Genomic DNA, 20,705 nt, shown 5'->3' on the forward strand with positions numbered 1-20,705 from the left:
AACTTCCTTGGAAGGAGCAGAAACTGAGACTTGAACAAGATGGACTGTCATTATGTTTGAGAGCCACATAACGTGTTAGTTTTGACAAGAGTTTTGGGGTGAGCTTGGTTCCTGGTGACAACAAATTTGGTTAGGTTTTGAACAACTGGACTTGTCATTTAGGAGTAAAATATTTCTGTGCATAGGTAATGAATGGTTAAAACTGTTAATATCAAAATGAGATACAGCAATGTGGAATTGAATGAAATGATTAGTGCTCAGACAAGCTGGTACCTTCAATGTCTGTATTTCAACTCTATGGATACTAAACATACTTAGAAGTTTTTAATATTGAAATATGTAATGAATGATAACTAAGTGTTATCAGTATAAAAATGCTGCTTCAAGCATCCAGTTGGAAGTTACTGGGGAGCTTACTTGCTAGTGCTGTTCTTAATGGTGTGTGTATTTGCTTTTGAAACTTAAAACTTAATTTGTTACTTTCTTCAAGACTGATCTTTAAGTTTCCAATTTCAGTCTTTGAATGTGCATGGATAGGTTTAAACCCAAGTCAGCTAAGTCTGCAGAAGCTATTTTTAATAGGTCACAAAAAAACACACCAAATATTCAAGTTATGTTGAAGTAAATAAATGTTTTTAAATTGTTGCACAACTTATAAGGTTGTATGTGAGAGGAGAAGTTAGTAAACTGACTAGTATTTGTTGCACTAGGCTGAACATCACTTTGCAGCTTTTACAGCATGATACTTTTGCTGAGTAACTGGGAGATTAAACAAATCAGTTTCTCCTAAACAAATCAGTTTCTCCCAAACTCGAGCAGAGCTGTGGTGAAAAGGTCAGTTTTTATTTAGTGTGCCCTGATACAATGACAAAAAATTGGACTGTGAAGGGCCAGCAATTGCCAAAGGATTGACTTGACTGTAGCAGCTGAAAAAGTGCTGCTTGATTCTTTGCTATTTTTTAAAAAAGTTGCCTTTTTCAGAAAATCAAGGAGTGGGAACATCAATAAATCTTAGTTTGGTTTCAGATTTCCTTAGGTCTTTCTCTGGAAAAAAATGTTAACTTGATGAAGCATAGCACTACTTTCACTTCTGTTAAGTTAATGCTGGAGAGAACGTGCATTCCTCAACTCCCTGAGCAGGCTGTTCTGGCACTTGGGCCGTCAGTCCAGCCCACCCCCCATGCAGGAGGAAGAAATATATTTTTTCTGTTGATCCCATTTCCTTCTCCCCAGCTTGACAGATAATTTTAACTCCAAACTCTAGAATATATTTTTTTCTCCCAGTTGCAAGCCAACTTCTGGCATAGTAATTTTCCTGTTGTAGTTTTTGGTGGGGGCAGGTAGAATCTGACCTCCAATTACTCAGGGTAGTGAAATGCTAAAGAAACTTCATAACTCTGAAGCAGTAACTGGTTTGAAGAGCTATTTCTTAGCCTCTTGTGTGACAGATCTCTACATCATTGTTCTCTGCAAGAAGAGAAGGTGCCAAACAAACTACTGCATGTGGCTTTTGCTTCAAATATTTTGGTGGTGCTGATTAACTGTGTTGTATGTAGCATGGCATTGGTAGGGTATGAGGGGTTTTCTAAACTCAAAGGATATAGGTTTTGATTTCATAGCTGAGCAGTTCCTTTCCTCAGACAGTTTTCTTGCTGGCTTGCTAGCTGCCTCAGAAATATGTAGTTGTTTCACACTAGTATAGTGGTTTGTAAGAAGAGTGATGCTCTTCTCTTCTGTTGCTTTTAAATTCAGAACAACTTCCTCAAAAAAAGATGAGGTGTTGTTTGGGCTGTGTGAGTAAGCTTCTAAAAAAGTTAGAATTGCCACCTATAACTAAACATGGTAGCAATTAGATAATGAAATGATGAAATGATAAAGGTGTTTTAGTGTTCTTCCATTGTTTAAGTACTTGATTGTGACCTTTGAGTTTCTTGCTGATGCTAATTTTCTTGTTTCATCTAACCCAGAACTGTTGTCAGATCAGACACTTCTTTATCTGATTTTATTAAAAATATGCACGCAGTTGGCAGAAGTCTGATAGAGGATGCTTTGTTTGCAATTTTTTTGCAGTGATTCCCACATAAGTGAGTCATATTCTACACACTGAAGTAATTGTGGAGCAGGTATAAGTGGCCATGAGTACTGGGGGCAAAATCAACCTGGAAAATAGTCATGTAATATCAAGTTTCTGACACAGGTAAGGTTTTAATGGTGCTGTAAATGAGCTCTGTCCCTTAGAAAACAGCCCACCATTTATAGTCCTTTTTCTATTTAATGTAACTAGATATTGTTGTGGCTAACCAAAGCATCATGTTAAACATTTGAGCAATGATTTATGCCATTAACTTTACACTTAAATCAACTGTTACACAAGAAAAATGAGTCTCTTATTAAAAACAAATTGCCTAATATCACTACAGAAGATGAATAATCAGTGTAAAATGCTATGTTAGCGTATCTTTTGCTGGTGAAGAAACATTTACTATGGCAGGACTTATCCCAGATTGTGAGAGAAGTGCCTGTTTCTTCAACCATATATGTATTAAAATAGGGAAATATTTTTCTTTAATATTAAAAGGACCCAGTGAAAAATGTTTCCTTATGTACTTTTGAGCAAAAGTTGTAGAATTCTATCTAGTTCCTGCATTTGCAGGTTGACTTGAGTAAACAAGTGAAAACTGCATCTCTTATGTGTTCCTTCCCTACTTCAGTACATTGTTTAGCCCTAAACCCAGTTAGTTTTAGTAACCTGTTAAGATCATGGAAATAAATGCTGGAAATAAAGATGCAGATAAATGAGCAATCATCTATGACGGGCACATGAGAACAAGTTCTTGGAACAGAGCCATGAGTGCTGGGGAGGGAATCATAAGAATTTCAGAATTGGTTGGAATGAAAGGTGGCTTTATGACAGTAGTTGTGTCAATAATGGTGTTTAGAGTAAGTTAAAATGCAATGTCATGTAAATAGTCGGATGGTGAGTATTGTTCTATTTTGGCTATCTTGCTACTGATAAGCATCGCTGCTGTCAGAGGCTAGAAGTTAATCTATATTCTCATTTTGTTGTGGCTTAAAGTCTGAAAATGGATGCTCTTCTTTGTCTGCTATCAGAACAGTTGTTCAAAACTGCTTTTTCCTTTCTCGTGCTTCAAAATGTTACCTCTCTGCAGTGAACTGCTGCTGTCTTGAACTCTAAGAAAAAAGGAAGTCTTAGTCTGGAACCACTGACGCTCACGGAGGGAGTTCAGAAGGGAAGCAGTGCTGACCAAGTTTATATGTAACGAACAGAAGATATTAAAATTCAGTCTGATAGCTAACCTACACTCTTGGTTTTGACACATGAAAATTTTTCATGTAGCTAGCAATACATGTGAAATTATCTGTCTTCAAAAAAAATATTGAAAGTAACAAGCGGATCTTAAATTTAACTGAATATCAAAATGAAATGAAGGCGTTTACAGTAGACATGTGCCTTCTACTTTATGTAGTGGGAGGTCTTAAACTGGGTGAACCTTCTCTGCTTTTGAAACTTATTATTCACTAAGTAACAGTGTGTTCATTTGTCTCTTTCCCTTCCTTGAATGTTTTCTGTGCCAACACAAATAAGTGAAATACCAATGTGATATGATTTTTATGAAGACCACCTCAAGCTCTGCATCCTGATGTAGGAAAAGCAATCTGGGAATCTAGTAAGTCTATTACTACCTATGTGAAGCTATAGTTTGGGTTGTTTTAGAGGCTGTCTCAGTCCAGTTTTGTTTGTCATCTGTAAGAGAGGTAGAGGAGTGACCTGTGAGTATGTGGAAGAAAAATTTTCATGCCCTTGAAATATGTATGAACTTCCTGTGGTGACGCTTTTTGGCTTGGTTGGTGACCATATTGGCATTCGTTGGTGACAATCTTAAGAAATTTCTTGATACTTCTCTTTGACTGAAAACTTGGTTTAGTGTTTGGACTAAAAGGAAGGACAGGATGTATCTCAGTTACTTGTGGGGAAAAATTGCGTAGCTGCATGTTGGATAGGGTTTTGGTAGGTACTAGAAGATGCAGGGTTACTTACAGCACTGTTGTGTATGGTGTTTGCTGTTCAGACAGGCATCTGAACACGGAGAGAACTTAGCTCTGTGGTATCATCTGTTATCATTTAGGACAGTACTAATCTGTACTTCTGCAGCAGGGTTCATAAGAGGTGCTCAGAGACTTTGTGATGATTCACAAGTCTGGGTGTGCAGGAATGAACCGGAAGTGCTTTCAAAGCCTGTGTGCTGTATGGTATGAGGAACCTTCCACAGACCTTCTTGTAAGGTAAAAGTAGCTAATTCAGCTGTGAATTTCATTTCCAGAGGATGATTACTATATCTTATTTCTCCAGCTGAGTTTTGTATGTGCCTGAAGGTCAGAGCTCACTTAACGTTACTAGATTGAAGTGGAGTTACAGCATGTCTTTTAGCAGTTTTTAAACTCAGAAATTAGAGTAGTTCTGTAAAGTCTCACATTCTGTGCTTTTGTTTCCTTTATGTCAAGTTTATGTATCTTAGAATTAACCAAAGCAGACACTAACAGTATGAATAAGTATCTTTGGTACCCAAATGATGATACTTCATTTTCCATATGGTTTTTGTTCTATAGTTACGTATTTTACTTGGACAGCAGGATTTCCTTTGCCTCGAGCCAAATGAATTTGTCTTAATCTCCAGTATAGACAGGTAGGTCAGCTTGCTGTTTTAGGGACCAGATGGCTGGAGTGTTCTAATTTACTTGACTTATTGCCAGAGGACTTTGAAACTATGCCCTGCTATGCTTGGAATGCAATCTCTTGGTTTTCTTATGATTACCCTGGAGCCAATATACAGCATCCATATTAACTGAGAGGCAAAGCAGCTAGGCTCTGATCTGGTCTATTTAGGTTTGTGCCTAGCTTGAAGGGAAAAAGAAGCGGTCCTGTTGACAGATGGACAAATATGTGCATTGTTAGGTTGGCTTAAACTAGAAGCAAAGAAGAGAATTCAGCTGTTTTTTTAGACTTAGATTTCAGCCTTTAATTGTATTGTCCTATTCCACTACAATTAAGTAGAAAAACTTAGATAATGCTGCTAAAATCAGTGCTAAACTATCTAATTTAAGTGATGTATCAATCTAATAAAGTCCAAATGAGATGAGTAGTGATGAAATTGGAAACTGACTTTATTCGATACTTTCAAGGGAGCCTTTGAAGGAAAAGCATACTGTGTAGTTTAGATACAATAAAGGTTAACTTTTCTTAGTTACAAATCACTTGTTTCAATCATGTAGGGTGAGAAAGATTAAATCGAGGAATAGCATGTAACCCTGTTCTTTTTTATTAAACTTCTCAAGATTGATTGTCTCTTCCATTCACTGTTTGCAAAAAAAAAACAAAACAAAACAAAAAAACAAACAAACCTTTATTGGATGTGGTTAATGTTATCTCATCCAAATTATTGAATGACTTGTGAAATTTGGGGAGGACCAAGAAATGTCATGATGCACCCTGAAGCTGTTGGGTTTAACAGCAAAGCACAAAGCTTTGCCATTTATTCCAGGATGCATGCAGTTCTGTTTTGCTAACACTGATCATGTGGATGACAGTAGCTAGGGGTCAGAGCCTGATTAAAAATAAATAGTCACTTGAGCAGCTGTCTTGAAAAGATCTGAGTAAAATAAAGTGAAATACCAACAACTGGATCTGCTTGATACTGTAAATAAAAACAGGATGTGGTTTGCAATGAAAATACTGTGGCTGACAACAATGAAGTAAAATGGAGCGAAGTACCCTTTGCTTCTCTTTTTGCTGCTGGAGCCCCTTCCCCCTTCTCAAAGGCTTTCCCTATTAATTTGGCTCAAGTGACTGGTTTCACAAAGGGAAAAGTGAACAATTGTGAAGTAGTTATTGTACCCTTGCCACTTTGAGCCCAGTGAGACAAACTGTCTCTGAACTCAGTTAAAGATAAAGGATGTGCTTTGGCCTTCAGAGGGCAAGCCCTGGGGGAAGGGATGAACTTTGAAAGGTACAGAGTACGCAACTGGTTACCATTAGCTTCAGCCGTTGTTTTTCTTATACTATCATGTGTAAGGCCCCCCGAGTCTGTAAGCTGTATTCAGAGTGCTTTCACAAGGAGATTTAGTTATCTCTGTTCATGTTGTTGTTTTTGTTCTGGACTAAAACATAAAAATCTGTGCTAGCAAGAAGAAGGCATGAATGTGGCATAACTTCCCTGCGTGATTGATTGTTCATAGTCTGGAAATCAAGGCCAGTTTCTGTTTCACAGAAATAAGATGAGAAAAAAGGACTGGCCAACTCTTTGAAATTATTTAAGATATAATAGCTCATCTTAGCAGGATTCCAGACATAGATATGCAATGTAGAAACTGTTTTCCTTGTAGAATTATAGCAAATACTTGAGTTCATTGTTTCGGGACAGACATCTAAAGAAATTGACAAGTTGTGGAGAACTTCATGGAGGTGTACTGATTTGCAACGAATTTCTGATGTGAGATTAAATGCTCCCATTGATACTATGCTTCCTAGAGGCTTGCTAAACATGGAAGAATGCACAAACCAGCAACTGGATTTTAATGAGATGGCTTGTGATGAAGTTGCTTTTACAGCATACAGACCAGATGATTTGATTAGCATTCTGAATTTGTCAAGCGAAACTATTACTGCAGCTTATTCCTCAAGAGAAACCCAGGGCTCTGCTACTGTTACAGCCGGGGCTGTATGTGTTCACTGCATGTTGACACAGGAATATTCTTGGGCACCTTGATAAAATGACACGTTTTGAATCAGCTTCTGTAACATTACAGGAATTAACATGTCTTAATCCTTTTTAACTGGGTTTAACATAAAAGCTGCAAGAAGAGTTTCACTTCTGACATCTGGCAAATTCTTGGTAATGTCAATATAGGCATTCAGGAGAATCTTTACTTTTGTGTTCCCTCAACCCACAAAGACCAACAAACAAACTTTGGACTCTAATGTTAAACACATTTTTCATATCATACAAGCAATTTGTCCTTCAAACTCTTCCTACAAGTAGAACTAGGCACTACTGAATGTTTGTGGTGTCTTGTGTTGTGGTTCAAACCAACTCTTAAAGAATTACAGAAGCTGAAACTATTTCCCCTTCTTACTGAAAAACTGTTCTTAGCTATACGCAACATGCTAAGAAGATGGGAAAGGGACCTCTTGGGGTCTTCCTGTCCTGTGTTTTCTTACAGCAGAAGCAAACATGACAAAAAGCTGTAAAACATAGCCCAAGAGAAAGTCTTTCTCTTGCTTTTCCATGGAGAAAGTACTCCAGAGCATGAAACTGGAAGCATACTGATCTTTTACAAATCAATGACAGATAAGAGTAAGATCTACAAATAAAATTAAAATCCAAAAGCAGCAGGACATCTTCATTTCCTCCTGGTCCTTCTAGCTGCGCTCCTAGTCTAGTTGTGGTCCTATAAGCCTTCCAGTGGCCATGTGTGTCCCATTTTCTTTAAATTTCTAGGCTTGCGAGCTTGACAGTCTCAGGTTACCTGTAGTTAAGTAGCAGGGAAGTAGCTCCTTCTTTATTTTAGTTCAAGTGAAGCTCCTCTTATAAAGTCACACAGAGTATTGAGATGAATATGGATGCGTTGAAATTGTAACAGTGAAACTATCTTCATAATTTTGCTTGAGAACTTCACTTGCTCTGTGCAGATAAAAACATTCAAGTGTAGGTCTGGTTATTGTGTTAACCATTGCAAAGTTGCTTTGATGCAGTGGGTAATAACCAATTCAATATTATTTAAAGGCATTAATTTAAATTCTATGGAGAGTGCTGCTTCTCAGTTAGCTAAGGGAGGATTATTTTAGGTGGTAAGAATATCTGAAACACGAGTTTGAATCCTGTTTTTCCCCCCACACTTATCCTGTTGAATAGGAATAGAAAAAGGTTCCCAAGGTAACTGTTCTTTATTAGCATGAAGCTGTACAAACCTTCCTGTCTGAAATAGGGAATGCATAGATATTACATGTTAAGAAGAACCCCCAGCCTATTTAATTCCTTTGTCATTAGACTTTGGAGAAGGTGGAGCTGAGTGACGAATCTCTATCTTATTACACGGTGGTGCATCTGAAAACTATGTAGTTCATATAAAGTTCAGCCTGAAGAAACTGGATCTCATTGAAACAAGAAGTAAAAAATCCTCCTAGCCACATAGCTAAAAAGGAAGACATACACAACTTTCTGGGATTGTGTATTTTTAGCCTTGAATGTGGCTTCAGGTTTTGAGAACTTGCCTGTTAAATCCTATGTGGTATGCTGTGTTATGCTGTCTCCATACCTTGGTTACAAATCCAAAGAACTTCTGGAAAGGTTAATAGCTACATAAATATGGAATGCTTTCAATTGAACCACAGGGTTCTATGTTTAAACAGATTGAGTATGAGCAGTGTTGGTACTTAAGAAATTACTCTTCATGATATTCTCTAGGAAGATTGACCTTTTAAATTGAGACCTCACGGGAACTGCCCAAAATCTCATGTCTTGTCTGTGTGCTATATAGTGCTAAGAATACAGGAGGAGTGAGTTTCTGCTTTGTGATGAACTGGAAGAGAGAGAGGCTCTTCTGGGAGTCTAGGACAAAGACAGTTTCTGTACCAGAAGTTCTGAGGTTAAAGCTCCCCACAAAAAAATCAAAATGGAAATTGACTCGTCCTCTGTTACTTTCATGTGAAGACCAAAGATTCTAGCTAGGCATAGCAAAGAATGCCAGTGTGTGTATACATATAGGTATATGAAGTATTTGTCTATAACTAGTAGATATGAGCTCAAGCTCTTAAAGAGGAGACTTTTCAGACTGGGCTAATAAACCTATATTAACTTATATAAAGCATATTGTGATGTAGACAGAAATGGTTTCTTAGTTGTGACTGACTGTTCAATCGAAGATGGCAAGCTGAATACTGATTATTAGAAAGACCTGTGAGGCCTACATTCCTTGCTTGCAAACTAAAATTTCATACCTTAAAAATATATATCCTCAAAAATACTCTGTATAAAAATTTAAAAAAAAAAACAACAACTTTGAACTACGTGCAGGTTGGTGCAGCTGCAAGAGAAATTTTGAAGGCAATGGGCTTACCCCCACTAGATCTTGGGAATAAAGTATTACTCTTCTTCACCTCGTGACAGCCTTCCCTGTCTGCACAATCTATCATTGTAATCCAGGGTTTATGCAAATAACTCCTTTTTGGTGTTGTCTATATCATGCATGCACAAATGATAAATATTAAAAAAAAAAAAAAAGCGGAATGGAAATAAATGGAACAATGGTGTACTGTCTGTCGGGGGTCATGTAACCCTGCTCCAAGAAATGGAGAATGAGACACAAGGGTGCTCCTGAGGCACTGTCATGGAGTTTGAGTCATGGCAATACTGCAGTGCTGTGTACTAGCGGGATGTACAGCTGTTAGTGAGCTACAGTCAGCATAGAGACAGAAATCTAGTATAAAATTGAAAACCTTTAATATCTCTATTCTTTCCTCTGTCACTTAGAAATATCTACATGACTAATTGCAAATGTAACACTAGTTAAACTAAGAAATATTAAATGTAGGCCAGACTGACTCTTAAGTTTGAACCAAATACAGTATTAGGGTTAGGGTACATCTGTAAAGCCCCTCTGAAAAGGACACAAGTAGGTAGACAGCAAGACCGCAATTCTGGCAGACGGAGTAAATGTGCAGCCAAGTGGTGCTTCTAGAAGGTTGTACAACATTGGAATTGCCAACTGCTGAGCATGCTGGCACACTAGAAACTGTCAAAAAACAACAAACCTTTAAATACCATCTGATTGAGGATTTTTCAGTGCTATCTTGTCTAGCTTGAGTAGGCCTGGCAGCTCTTGACACACACTAGTGTCTGGGTTAAAGACCTTCTGCTTTCAGATGCCTTTATGAATGGCTTATTCAGCTGGAAAATACAGCGAACAAAGAAGCTGGAAATATTTTGTCAAGTTGGTGATCTCAGAGTCCAGAGATCCAGCTACCAATTATAAGGACTTCTATTGTATACCATGAGTTAGTGTGTAGAAAAACCCGGATCTTATTCTATCTCTCCCTTTATTAGCTTCTTTGTAATTATTTCTGCCTAAGGATGATGTGAAATGTGGATTGTGTTCTCAGTAATTAACTACATTTTTCTAATAGAGTGGACAAGTTCAATAGCAAAATGAAGGCAATCTTTTTCAATTTTGAACTTGGTTTCTGACACTTGGGTTAGGAGGGAGGGAAGTCTGCAGAGTTTATTGTGATTTGTATTTTAACACAACTGTGGCAAAGAAATAATATCATTTCTGTGGAGCATTGTTGGAGAGATGAGTGCCCTGCCAGTTAACTTATTGGAGATGCTGTTGAGTGACAAGGTATGATTTCTAAAACGTTAGGCTAACTTGGTATAAAGGTCCCAAAACTAGATATAGCAGCAACTAACCTAGTGAAAGCAATTGTCACTAGCACAAATCCTTCTTTAGTTGTTGTTGCTATTTGTATTCTTACAGGTTTTACACTGACATTCTGAATCTTACATTTGATTTCTTTCTCCTGCAGGTTGGAAAAGAGACAGTTCAGACTACAGAAGACCAGATCTTGAAAAGGGATATGCCACCAGCATTCATCAAGTAAACTCATTTTATTGTCAATCTTCTACTGTTGGTACCAAAAACCTGTTCCAATGATGGGTCATTGTTAAACGCTTTCGTTGTACGTATTAGAAAATACTCTCATGTGAATAATTCTTTGGAAACTTGAATTTGACCTTCTTTAGAAATGACCTTTCTGCCAACAGTGACTTTTCCTGTTGTTATTATTTATGCATATCTATGGTATTTATTATATCTATGGTATTTATTATGGTATTTATTACATTTATGCATATCTATGGTATTTTTCTGTGGTATTTTTCCTTTAAAAATAAACTTTTTTTCAGACTAACACCACCACTTATCTATATGCTGTTGTTGTTTTGCCTAACAGTATCAGAGATGATGTGCTCTCAAATCTTGTGTTAATTTGATGGAGAAGTATGAAGGTGGCAGTGTAGCCAGCTGATGTGTGGTATTACTGCCTGGAAATTTGAGGCATTTGAAGAGTAGTGACTGACATTTTTAATTTCATGGCTCAGTGTCAAGGATGAATGATATTCTCCTTCTGCTATCTTAAATCTTAAACATCATAGATCACAACTTCTTGTGGAATCACCAAGCTTCTGACTGTCAACTGGCAGACTTTTCTCTGAAGTGAACTTGCCCTATACACTCAAGGCAGTGACCTCTCCATTGATGTTCTCTAATACGTACAAAATGAATTTGTATTTTACTGTATTCCCCAAAACAAAATAAGCAGATACTCAAAATAAGAAAACAGACAATTGGAAAAACAATGAAATGGAGAACAAAGATGAAGTCAGAAGAGAACTTACACTACAGCATTGAAAAAAATGTTCTATTGTAGGTTGATGAAATGAGTAATAAAAAAAAGTGCTAGGACCAGATACTATAATGAATTATAGAAGTTGAAGAATGAAATAGCTCAAGTTCAAAAAGGAAATAAATTACAGATCTTATGGTAGATGAGAGGATGGGGAAGTTACCAACCATATTAAGCTCAACAAGGGCAAGTTCTGGATTCTGCAGTTGGGATGGGGCAGCTCTGGCTATAGGTATAGACAGGGGGATGAGAGGCTGGAAAGCCCCCACAGAAAGGGATCTGGGGCTTCTGGTTGACAAGTTGAACACCAGTCGCAGCGTGCCCTGGGAGCCAAAAGGGCCAGCCTTGTACTGGGTACATCAGGCACAGCAGTGCTGAGGTTCAGCCTCACCTCGAGCACTGTGTGCACTCTGTTCTTATATTGTGGCAGACAAAACAATTAGTGTCTGAAAAAGAGCTGTGAAGATGGAAAAGGGTCTAGAAGGCAAGATGTATGCAGAGCAGCGGAGGGCCTTTGGTTTGTTCAGAGCAGACTGAGGGGAGGCCTCATGGCGGCCTGCAGCTCCCTCACGAGGGGAGCGGAGGGGCAGGCGCTGAGCTCTGCTCTCTGGGGACAGTGACAGGACCTGAGGGAACGGCATGGAGCCTGGGACAGGGGAGGGTCAGGCTGGGTGTTAGGGAAAGGTTCTTCACTGAGAGGGTGGTTGGGCACTGGGACAGGCTTCCCAGGGCAGTGGTCACAGCATCAAACCAGCTGAAGTTCAAGAAGCATTTAGACAGTACTCTCAGATACGTGGTCTGATTTTTGGGTGGTGGTGTGTGGAGCCAAGAGTTGGACTTAATGATCCTTGTGGGTCCCTTCCAGCTCAGGATATTTTATGAGCTAAGTTATTAGTGAGTTACAGTATCTCACTGGAGACTATCCAGAATGTCTGTCAAGGCATTGCTACTGCCTGAGAAGTTTCCGCTGAGGGAAATTTGGGGAGCAGGAAGTCTATAGGTCTCACATGCCTATGGAGCAAATGACTAGAAATTCTGTGCAAAGAAGGAGAATTAGCAGACCCTAAATAGATGTGCATATTTGCTTTGGGTGAATTAAATGTTTCTGGTGAAGGAAATTCTGCGTTCTAAGACACTTCTTGGTGTCTTAGATACATGGTGTCTAGAGATATCACAAACAGGAAAAGGATAATCAGAGTTGTATGGTACACATTGGTTTCTGAAGTTTTTGGCACAGTCTGAAGGCTTTTAAAGAAAATGAAGTAGACACGGTAATAAGAAAAGATCTTTCATAGAAAAGAGAAGATTGAAAGTGAAAGGAAAAATTACATGGTTAACCCTAGCAATGGTGGGAGGTAATTAGTTGGGCTTTAAAGATCTGGGCTGGTATTGGTGCTTTTAACAGTGTTCAGTAATGCCCTGGAAACTAGAATGAGCAGTGAGGTGAAACTACTTGATGATTTACCCAAAATCTTATGCAGGATAGTGAGATTAACGGATGACTTAGAAATTACAGCAGGAACATATTAAAGTGAATTACTTGATATTAAGCGTGGATGAAATCATTTTGGAAGGTCTGAAGTTGTGCCTGTGTGTGGGAGAGCAGCAGCTCTTGCTTCTGACAGGATGTTTGGCTTTGAACTGACCATCACTGATAATGACAGCGAGGTTCTGGTTCTGTGATATGCTGGTGAGAGCACCCATAATATGCTCAGTAGTGGTCACAATGTAAACCAACAGTTAGGTTTATCAGTGAAGGATGAGAGGCTAAAATGTCACTATATGCTACCATCCCCCACCTTGAATAGCACATGGAGAAGGTGAAGTTTCTACTTTTCTTCCTGTGCAAGAACTTGATGAGGGCATTGCGTTAAGATAGTTCATAAACCGACAGTAGGGGGAGGTTACTCATGCGAGTCAGGTACTATTACAATTCCTTTATGTAAGTTTGGAGGATAACAAGCAAGTATTCAGAGGAATTCATTGTGGAATATCAAATAGGCAAACTACAGGAAATCCTAAGAACTGAAAATTGTTGGAGGATGGGAGAGTGCCCAAAGGAAGTATGATAAATGCTTATCCTGTTCTTAACCCACTGAAGGCATGTATTTGTAGCTACTTTTGCAGACAGGATACTTTGCTAAATGGGCCTTTGATACAGTCCACTATAGTATTTATTATGCTGTGTTTCTGGTGTGTGATCTTGTTTGGCTGTTTTGTTTGGTAGGATTTGACTTGTTTTTTTTCTGAATATTTATTTATTGGAGGGTGTGTGTGTACGTGTATTAAAATGAGACTAAAACCATTTTCTTGCTTCTTAGTGAGTTGTATATGTGTAATGCTGTACTCATTTTCTAGAGTGTGTAGAGTTTTACCTCATTATAGCTTCTTGTTCACTAAAGTGAGTAAGGGGTTAAGGAAAAGACTTGTTAATGGCTTACAGCAACCAGGCTTTGATCAACGTTTAGGAGATTCTGGAGACTTAAATAGTTAAGTTACTATAGAAGTGTGATATAAGCACTGCTAAATGGTACCACTTTATGCTGAAAGCAAGGACCTTGTGCAGCAATGTATGACTGCTTGGATTGTAATACAGTAAAAATGGAAAGCAAAACCACATCCCCGTAATGAAATGTACTTCATGTGGTACTTCAGATTCAATAACATGAATTTTGAATGATCAGTGGCATTCATAAATGATAACCTGTTGCATTTGTTGGTTTTTGTTAACCTGGAATTTATAATAGAGTGAACTAGTACTTGTTAATGGTTTCTTGTTAACCCTGTGGAGCGTATCACTGACTTGTGTGTTGTAGGAACAAGTGACAGTCATGAATGAGCTGCCAAGGGAGTCCTACCTGTTTCTGTGTTTAAGGGCAGGACTTGGATTCAGGAGGTGAAACAGATGAGGGTTGTTTTTCTTTTGAGGGGAGGGGTGCTTGTTTCTCAAGTGCTGGTTCAGGAACTGGCAGTCCTTTTTAAGGGATTTCTACAAAACTTGTACTGACACACGTCTGATAGGATAATGAACACTGTGCATGCACTAGCACTGCATTCCCTGTGCATACTTTCCTCACTCAAAATGACCACCAGACTTGAGGCGATAACTCTCAGAGGATGAGGGAGAAGATTGGTTTAGTCTTCTTAAAGACTGGGGTTTTGGCTTGTTTGAGACTGACATTGAGGGTTCACAATAAGTGTAATATATATGGTGGTAATGTGTCAGGTTTTCCAGTAGGAGTGTGATTGTGCAGCAGAACTATTTGTTGGCTGCTGAGAAGCTATGATGCATCCCTTTGCTTGCTGCTGACATAAACCACGTTGGAACTACTGACCTAGAGTTAGAAAATGCCATGTTCTTTATTTTAATTGTCTTAATCCTGAAGGAGTATGAGCAATTCATATAAATTATATCAGATGTTTTGCAGTGTGTTTATATTATTTGTTATACTTGTAAAGAAGGAAAATCTGCTATCTCTAGACAATGAATAGTGTAACACCTGATTTGTTTGCACTCAGAATAAAAATGTCTGCATTTAACTCGCGTATGCAAATTCATTTAATAAATCAGCAGTAATGCTGTTCTGTATTGGCATTTTTGTGGCCAAGCTAGAGCTGCATTGCTGGTCAGCTATATTAACCAGCTGAAGTTAACACAAATTAAAAAGCAAACAAAATATTTCTGAACAGTAAGTAACCTAAACTCTAGTGAGCTTAGCCACTACAACTGGAGTCATTAGAAATTGAAACAAGCCTTATTTAGGCATTTTGAGCAGGCATCTTTGTTTCAGCCCTGGGGGGAAAAAAAAAGTTCAGCGTAAGCTAAATTTTTCCTCACGCTTTTTGAAGAAGATAACGGCAATGAAGCTGACTGACTACTGAAAAATAGCATTGTTGGGAATAGTGTGACCCATGTCTGTCTTCTCCACACAGAATTTGGCTGGTGTTAACACAGTTATATTGTAATCACTCCTCTAAAATAAATACACTTTTTTTAAAATGAGGTTGTATTTTTAATTTGCAATACAGGGATTAGATGGTTTTGGCTGTCGAACTGAGAAGAAAGAAAATGGATTTGTCATTACCTATCTGACCTATGTGTTAATGCTAAATCCTCTGTAATTAGGAGCATAAAATGAAACAACATAAGTGAACAGTGTGTTTTCCTAGTCTTAACGGAGAAATGGTTTTAGAAAAACTGAGTTCTTTCACATGCATCTTTGAACTGAATATTTAAAAAGAGCTAGCTGATTTAAAAGTAGCTAAATTATATGTAACCCTACCTGACACAATTCCCCTGCCTTTGCTTTTGTTTATGTCTACAATGCAAGTTAGGCTGCAGGTATCTCTGTGCCAAACTCTGATTTTCTCAGTGTTAAGCTAGTGAAGTGAACACAGTGAGATTATAGGGATGACTTATCTTAAGGTAGAGGCAATTGAGTTACTGGAAGGTAGATCATATCATGGTCTTGCATTACTCTAACTATTCAGCTATCTCTGTCTTCTTATAGGCTTGTTCTTTCATACACTACAGTAAACACGTTGACTTACTTGCCAGTGAAGAGATGCCATCGCTTACTATGGCTAGTAGTTCACATGAGCAATGTGAAATGTGAAATATTTGATTCTCTGGAGTTTCTTGCTTTAGTGTTGAAAGTGTCTTAATGAAAAAGACTTACTCTTTTTGACTACTATTAGTCTTTAAACTGTTATTTATTTTTAACGACAACAAGAAAAAAAACATTCTGAACAGTACTATATAACGTTTTTTTAAAAAAATGGTGCTATGCTAGAATTGCCAAACTTTGAAACAGCTTGTCAGTAAATCAAACAGAATTACCACACTGTCATTCTGAAATGTAATCAAGTCCGATACAAAATACTACTCAAAATGAAGTAGACCACAAAGTAAAACGAGATGTTTTTACACACACAGTCTGTATTTTAGCAGTTTTAATGTTTTTTGAAAGTACATAAACATTCTCATCTATACAAACCCAATTCCATTACAGTTATGTTGTGATCTGTGTACGTCTAAGAAAATGAGTATCAAAATACATCTTGCTTACTGACCTTCAACTATAAATGGGGTGTTATCTAACGTTCATTCAATTTGGTTCAAATAACGTTCAATTTGGTTTACATATCTAGCAGTTATTTAGCTATTTTTTGGGCATTTAAAATGCGATTTTTATTTATAAGCCAACACCCTGAATATTAAAATGAATTATTTATGATGTATTAGTGTGTAATGTACATTATATTACAGCGTGTGCAGGCTCTTCTGTGAACTGGTATTTTAGGATCTTTTGGTGTTGGAGGACCTTCAGCTCTGATGTTTATCGAGCATACCTGCTTCCCTTTGCAAACTAGATATAATATATGCTCTCCGGTTCTGAATGTGACAAAGAATAGGTGATGGTGGTGGTAACTCACAGAAATTGTCATTAGCATTACTTTCTTTATTTCTATGGCTTATTTTTTCCGTTTGTCTAAACTTAAAATACTTTTGTCTCAAAGTACGTATATAAAATACATACCTATCTGAAGTTTTCTTTAGTCCTATAGTGTAATTCTGTAGGTGTGGATTCTACACAAAAATGCAAATTATATAAATTAAAAGCATAAAGTATCAAAGATGCTGTGAATCAGCTGTGCTTTTATGAAGTTTTAGGCTGAAAATTTACCATAGCAATGAACTTGAAGTTGAAATGAAGCAATGAAAGAAATTGAAAGCTTTTGTATGTGTTTGATTTTTGTGAGAGAAAAGCAACTCTTTGAAGTGTGGTTTATTGGGGGGAAAAAAGTCCAAGTAACTGATTTACTCCCTACTCCCCTTTCCCATCTTTTGTTTCCTGGCATGTATGCCTTGCAAGGATCGGAGGGCATCTGTGGTTTTTTTTTTTTAACACCTCTCTGCTTTTTTGTACATAGTGCATGCTCCTGAGGTCTTTTAAATGCAGTGGGAAATTTGTACAAAGTGGGCATTGTAGAAGTAAAATGCAGGATTACCTTTTGAAAGTCCAGCTCTGAAAAAACTGTAAGAGAAATCTTTGAATCTTTAGAAACTTTATTTTTGTGCTAAATTGTGGTGACTTCTGGAGGTAATGCACACTTACACTAGTTTTTTTTTCTTTTTTTTTTTTCACAAATGAAAAAGCCAGCCTTGGGATGATAATTGGCATTAAACAGATGACCATGAAATTGAACTGTAGGAAATGAAGTATTTCTGAGCATGTCTCAGAGCTGGCTGAATAGGTGATTTGTTTAATCCCTTTCTTGGCAGAGTTGAAAAGAATAAATTTGAGAAGTAAGTGGGGAAATCTAATTTAGTGCCGTCAGTTGACTTTGATAATAGAGCTGAGTACATGGCATAGCAATGAGCAGACCATTCCCACCTTAAAGTCCTCCTGTGTTTTCCTGCTCAGTTGTGAGCTACCACCACCTGATGTGCTGAGCAGATGTCTCACTGAAGAGCAGGTTGTGATAAGGGCAGCTGACCCAATTTGATCTGCTCGAGGGAGCCATTAGATGAAAACTTTACTTTATGAAAAAATGTGTGTTTTCCTGTAACGAATCTTATTTCTAGTGTAGCCAATGTTAGTAGTAACCATTAAGTTCTGCCATTTGTGTAGCAAGGAGCATAGGGGAGAAAATGAAATAACTAACTTTCCAATGACACTGAAAGTATGAGAGAAGACTGTCCAAGCGGTCGGTAGAAAATGGGCTCTGAGAAGCATGAAAAACGTTGAGAAATAATATTGCTGTACTGAAAGAGTTTCATGTTTGTTGGAACTTGGTGCAGTTTGAGTAAGCACATGGCACTCAAGCATAGAGTCTGTATTTAGATTCTTCTTAAAAGGGAGAGAAAGGAGGAAAGTCATAGTCAGCGTAGTCAGTAACTAGTCAGAGTCCAAATTTTGTATTCCTCTAAGCTGTTGTGAAGTAATTAAAACAAGCAAACAAAACCCAAAGTCTTGAATGTTTCAATTTTTGATCTTTTTTAAATTGTCATGTTAATGGCTTGACAGAAATAAACTAATTTTAGAGCTTACTTGCTTATTGTAGTATTTTGTGTTACTGTATTTATATACGATAGTATTTTGTAAAACCTCCTTTCTGTTTTTACGTGTGCAATCACAAGCTGCACTTGACATTTATACCATATCACTGAATCTTACGGCCATTTAAAATGCTGTTTCGCTCATATGAGTGTTAACAGACTTTGAAGAGCTAGTCTGTAGCTTCAAGGAGCAGGGCAGTGAGTCTTAGTTTTCTCATTGTTTCTTTTGTTTCTTTGTTTTAATATGTAGCTATCATTTAATATTTAGCAATTCCTTCTTGAATGTCAGTGCAAATACAAGGATGATAATGGATAGCAATTAATTTGATTCTGAAGTCCTAAAAGAACAGTTGTTTTGTTTTCTGTCCCATCGTTCAGAATGAAAGGTGTTCCACCATGATGATGGCTGGGACCTCTCCTTAATGACACCCTGTATTGACTGCTGTACATACAATACTTCGTTCACTACGCTGGAAGACTGGCTTACTGAAAAAAAAATAAATTAAAAATTAGTCTTGTTAAACTAATCTCACTTTTTAAACTATAAAGATGTATAACGATCAATTTGCTTGTAGTGTTTCAAGTAGTAAGGTTAAAAACAAATCCTTCAGCCTTTTTCCATATCTGTTGCTTTTACGAAGTGATCAACAACTTTCGTTTGATGACTTCCCACAGGGTGGAGAATGCCTGCACCAAACTTGTCCGGGCAGCCCAGATGCTGCAAGCAGATCCTTATTCGGTACCAGCTCGTGACTATCTGATTGATGGATCAAGAGGTATCCTTTCTGGAACATCAGACTTGCTTCTGACATTTGATGAAGCAGAGGTAGGAATCCCAATATGAGTGACATAGGTATCTGCACAATGGTATTATTAATTCAAATATCTACCTAACCGAGTATTCAGCTAACGTAGGCTATTGCAGTTGAATGTGATTTTGATTGTCTTACCTTGACTAGAAGCATATTCTGCATTCCTTTTTGTCAGAAGAAGCTTAGTCTTCATGCTCTGTTTCATTAAGAGCATCTTTGTATGACATAATGTTTGTGTTGCTTGTAATTATTGTGCAAAAAGGCCTGATTTTATCTACCCTGTCTTATATCTTCCTGACATTTTTCTGTATTCCATTCACTGTACCCATACCTGATCCTTAAATTCTGTGTCCCTTCACTGTTTTCAGTGTGTTACACCCTAACATGTCTGTCTTTGACCCCATTAGCTGTGGCAACTTAATTGGCCTTGGGGCGGAGGAGATCATCCAAATTTGGGCTGACTGGTTAGCCAGAGGACGTGTTCTGATAGATGTAACAGTTGCTTCATTTTGGCTTTAGTGCAAGCCAAAAAGTGGCTCAGAGGCACTGTTTGTAGTGCCTCAGATGGGAAAAAGACAGAGATGCAAGAGAACTTAAAAAGGAAGGGGGTGGATGGATATTGAGTATCTTATACCTGAAAGCTTTTCTTTGTGTTACGAATCTTATTTAATCTTGTGATTCTCTCACTGGGAATATGGAGTCATTCCTTTCTAAACAGCAAATATTATGCTGTTATGAGGAAGTGAAGCTAATGCTGTTAGAAATGCTCTTGTTAATTGTAAATTTTACCTGTGCAGCTGTCTGTTAATGTAAGAAATTGTGTTACTGCTGTTCTGAGTGGTCTAATGTGGCATCCCTATGTCACATTTAATCAGCTCGTGGTACTGTTAGCATATTCCTCTGAAATGGGGAGAATGCTATGGGACACCTCAGTAGCACTGGTGATTACACAATTTAAGTGTTTTTAATAGATGCTACAAAGTTTTATAGGGCATAATTGCAAGGAAGTTAATAGCTTTTAATTTCCCTTTTTCCAGTGTTTAGGAAAGAGGTTGATTTATTTGGAGTTAATGCTTCATTGAAGTCTTGTCTCTTACATCTGTGTGTTTAAAAAAAAATTAAGTCTGTAATGATCAATTTCTCTCTAATACAAAACCTGTCATGACTGTATCCTACTGTGCTTCAAGATAAACTAGCATGGAGACAAAATTAAAGTGAATTTTAGAGGAAATTATGATCTGTCCTAAGGACTGAACCCTGCATGTGGTTGATCTGAGTTAAATGTTAATTAAGTCATTCTTCAATGAAAATTGTACATGGTGTTGTCAGAAATAATGTGGTTCAGGAGGTA

At 37.7% G+C, this 20,705-nt stretch overlaps 1 protein-coding gene across 4 annotated transcripts in view; it reads left to right on the forward strand.

The window, feature by feature from the left end:
• The window catches only part of VCL (vinculin), a 64,099-nt gene that overhangs the window by 10,687 nt on the left and 32,707 nt on the right, over positions 1 to 20,705 (forward strand). For 3 of the 4 annotated variants that reach the window (XM_083845178.1, XM_083845176.1, XM_083845177.1), the window contains exons 2-3: positions 10,601 to 10,671; positions 19,218 to 19,368. In XM_083845178.1, coding sequence (XP_083701304.1) covers positions 10,601 to 10,671; positions 19,218 to 19,368 — 222 coding nt within the window. Of the gene's footprint in view, positions 1 to 2,052; positions 2,198 to 3,607; positions 3,690 to 10,600; positions 10,672 to 19,217; positions 19,369 to 20,705 lie in introns of those variants that run through there. The other variant, XM_083845175.1, reaches the window with a different exon arrangement.

Source organism: Anser anser (assembly GCF_964211835.1).
Source record: "Anser anser genome assembly, chromosome: 7".
Lineage (NCBI taxonomy): Eukaryota > Metazoa > Chordata > Aves > Anseriformes > Anatidae > Anser > Anser anser.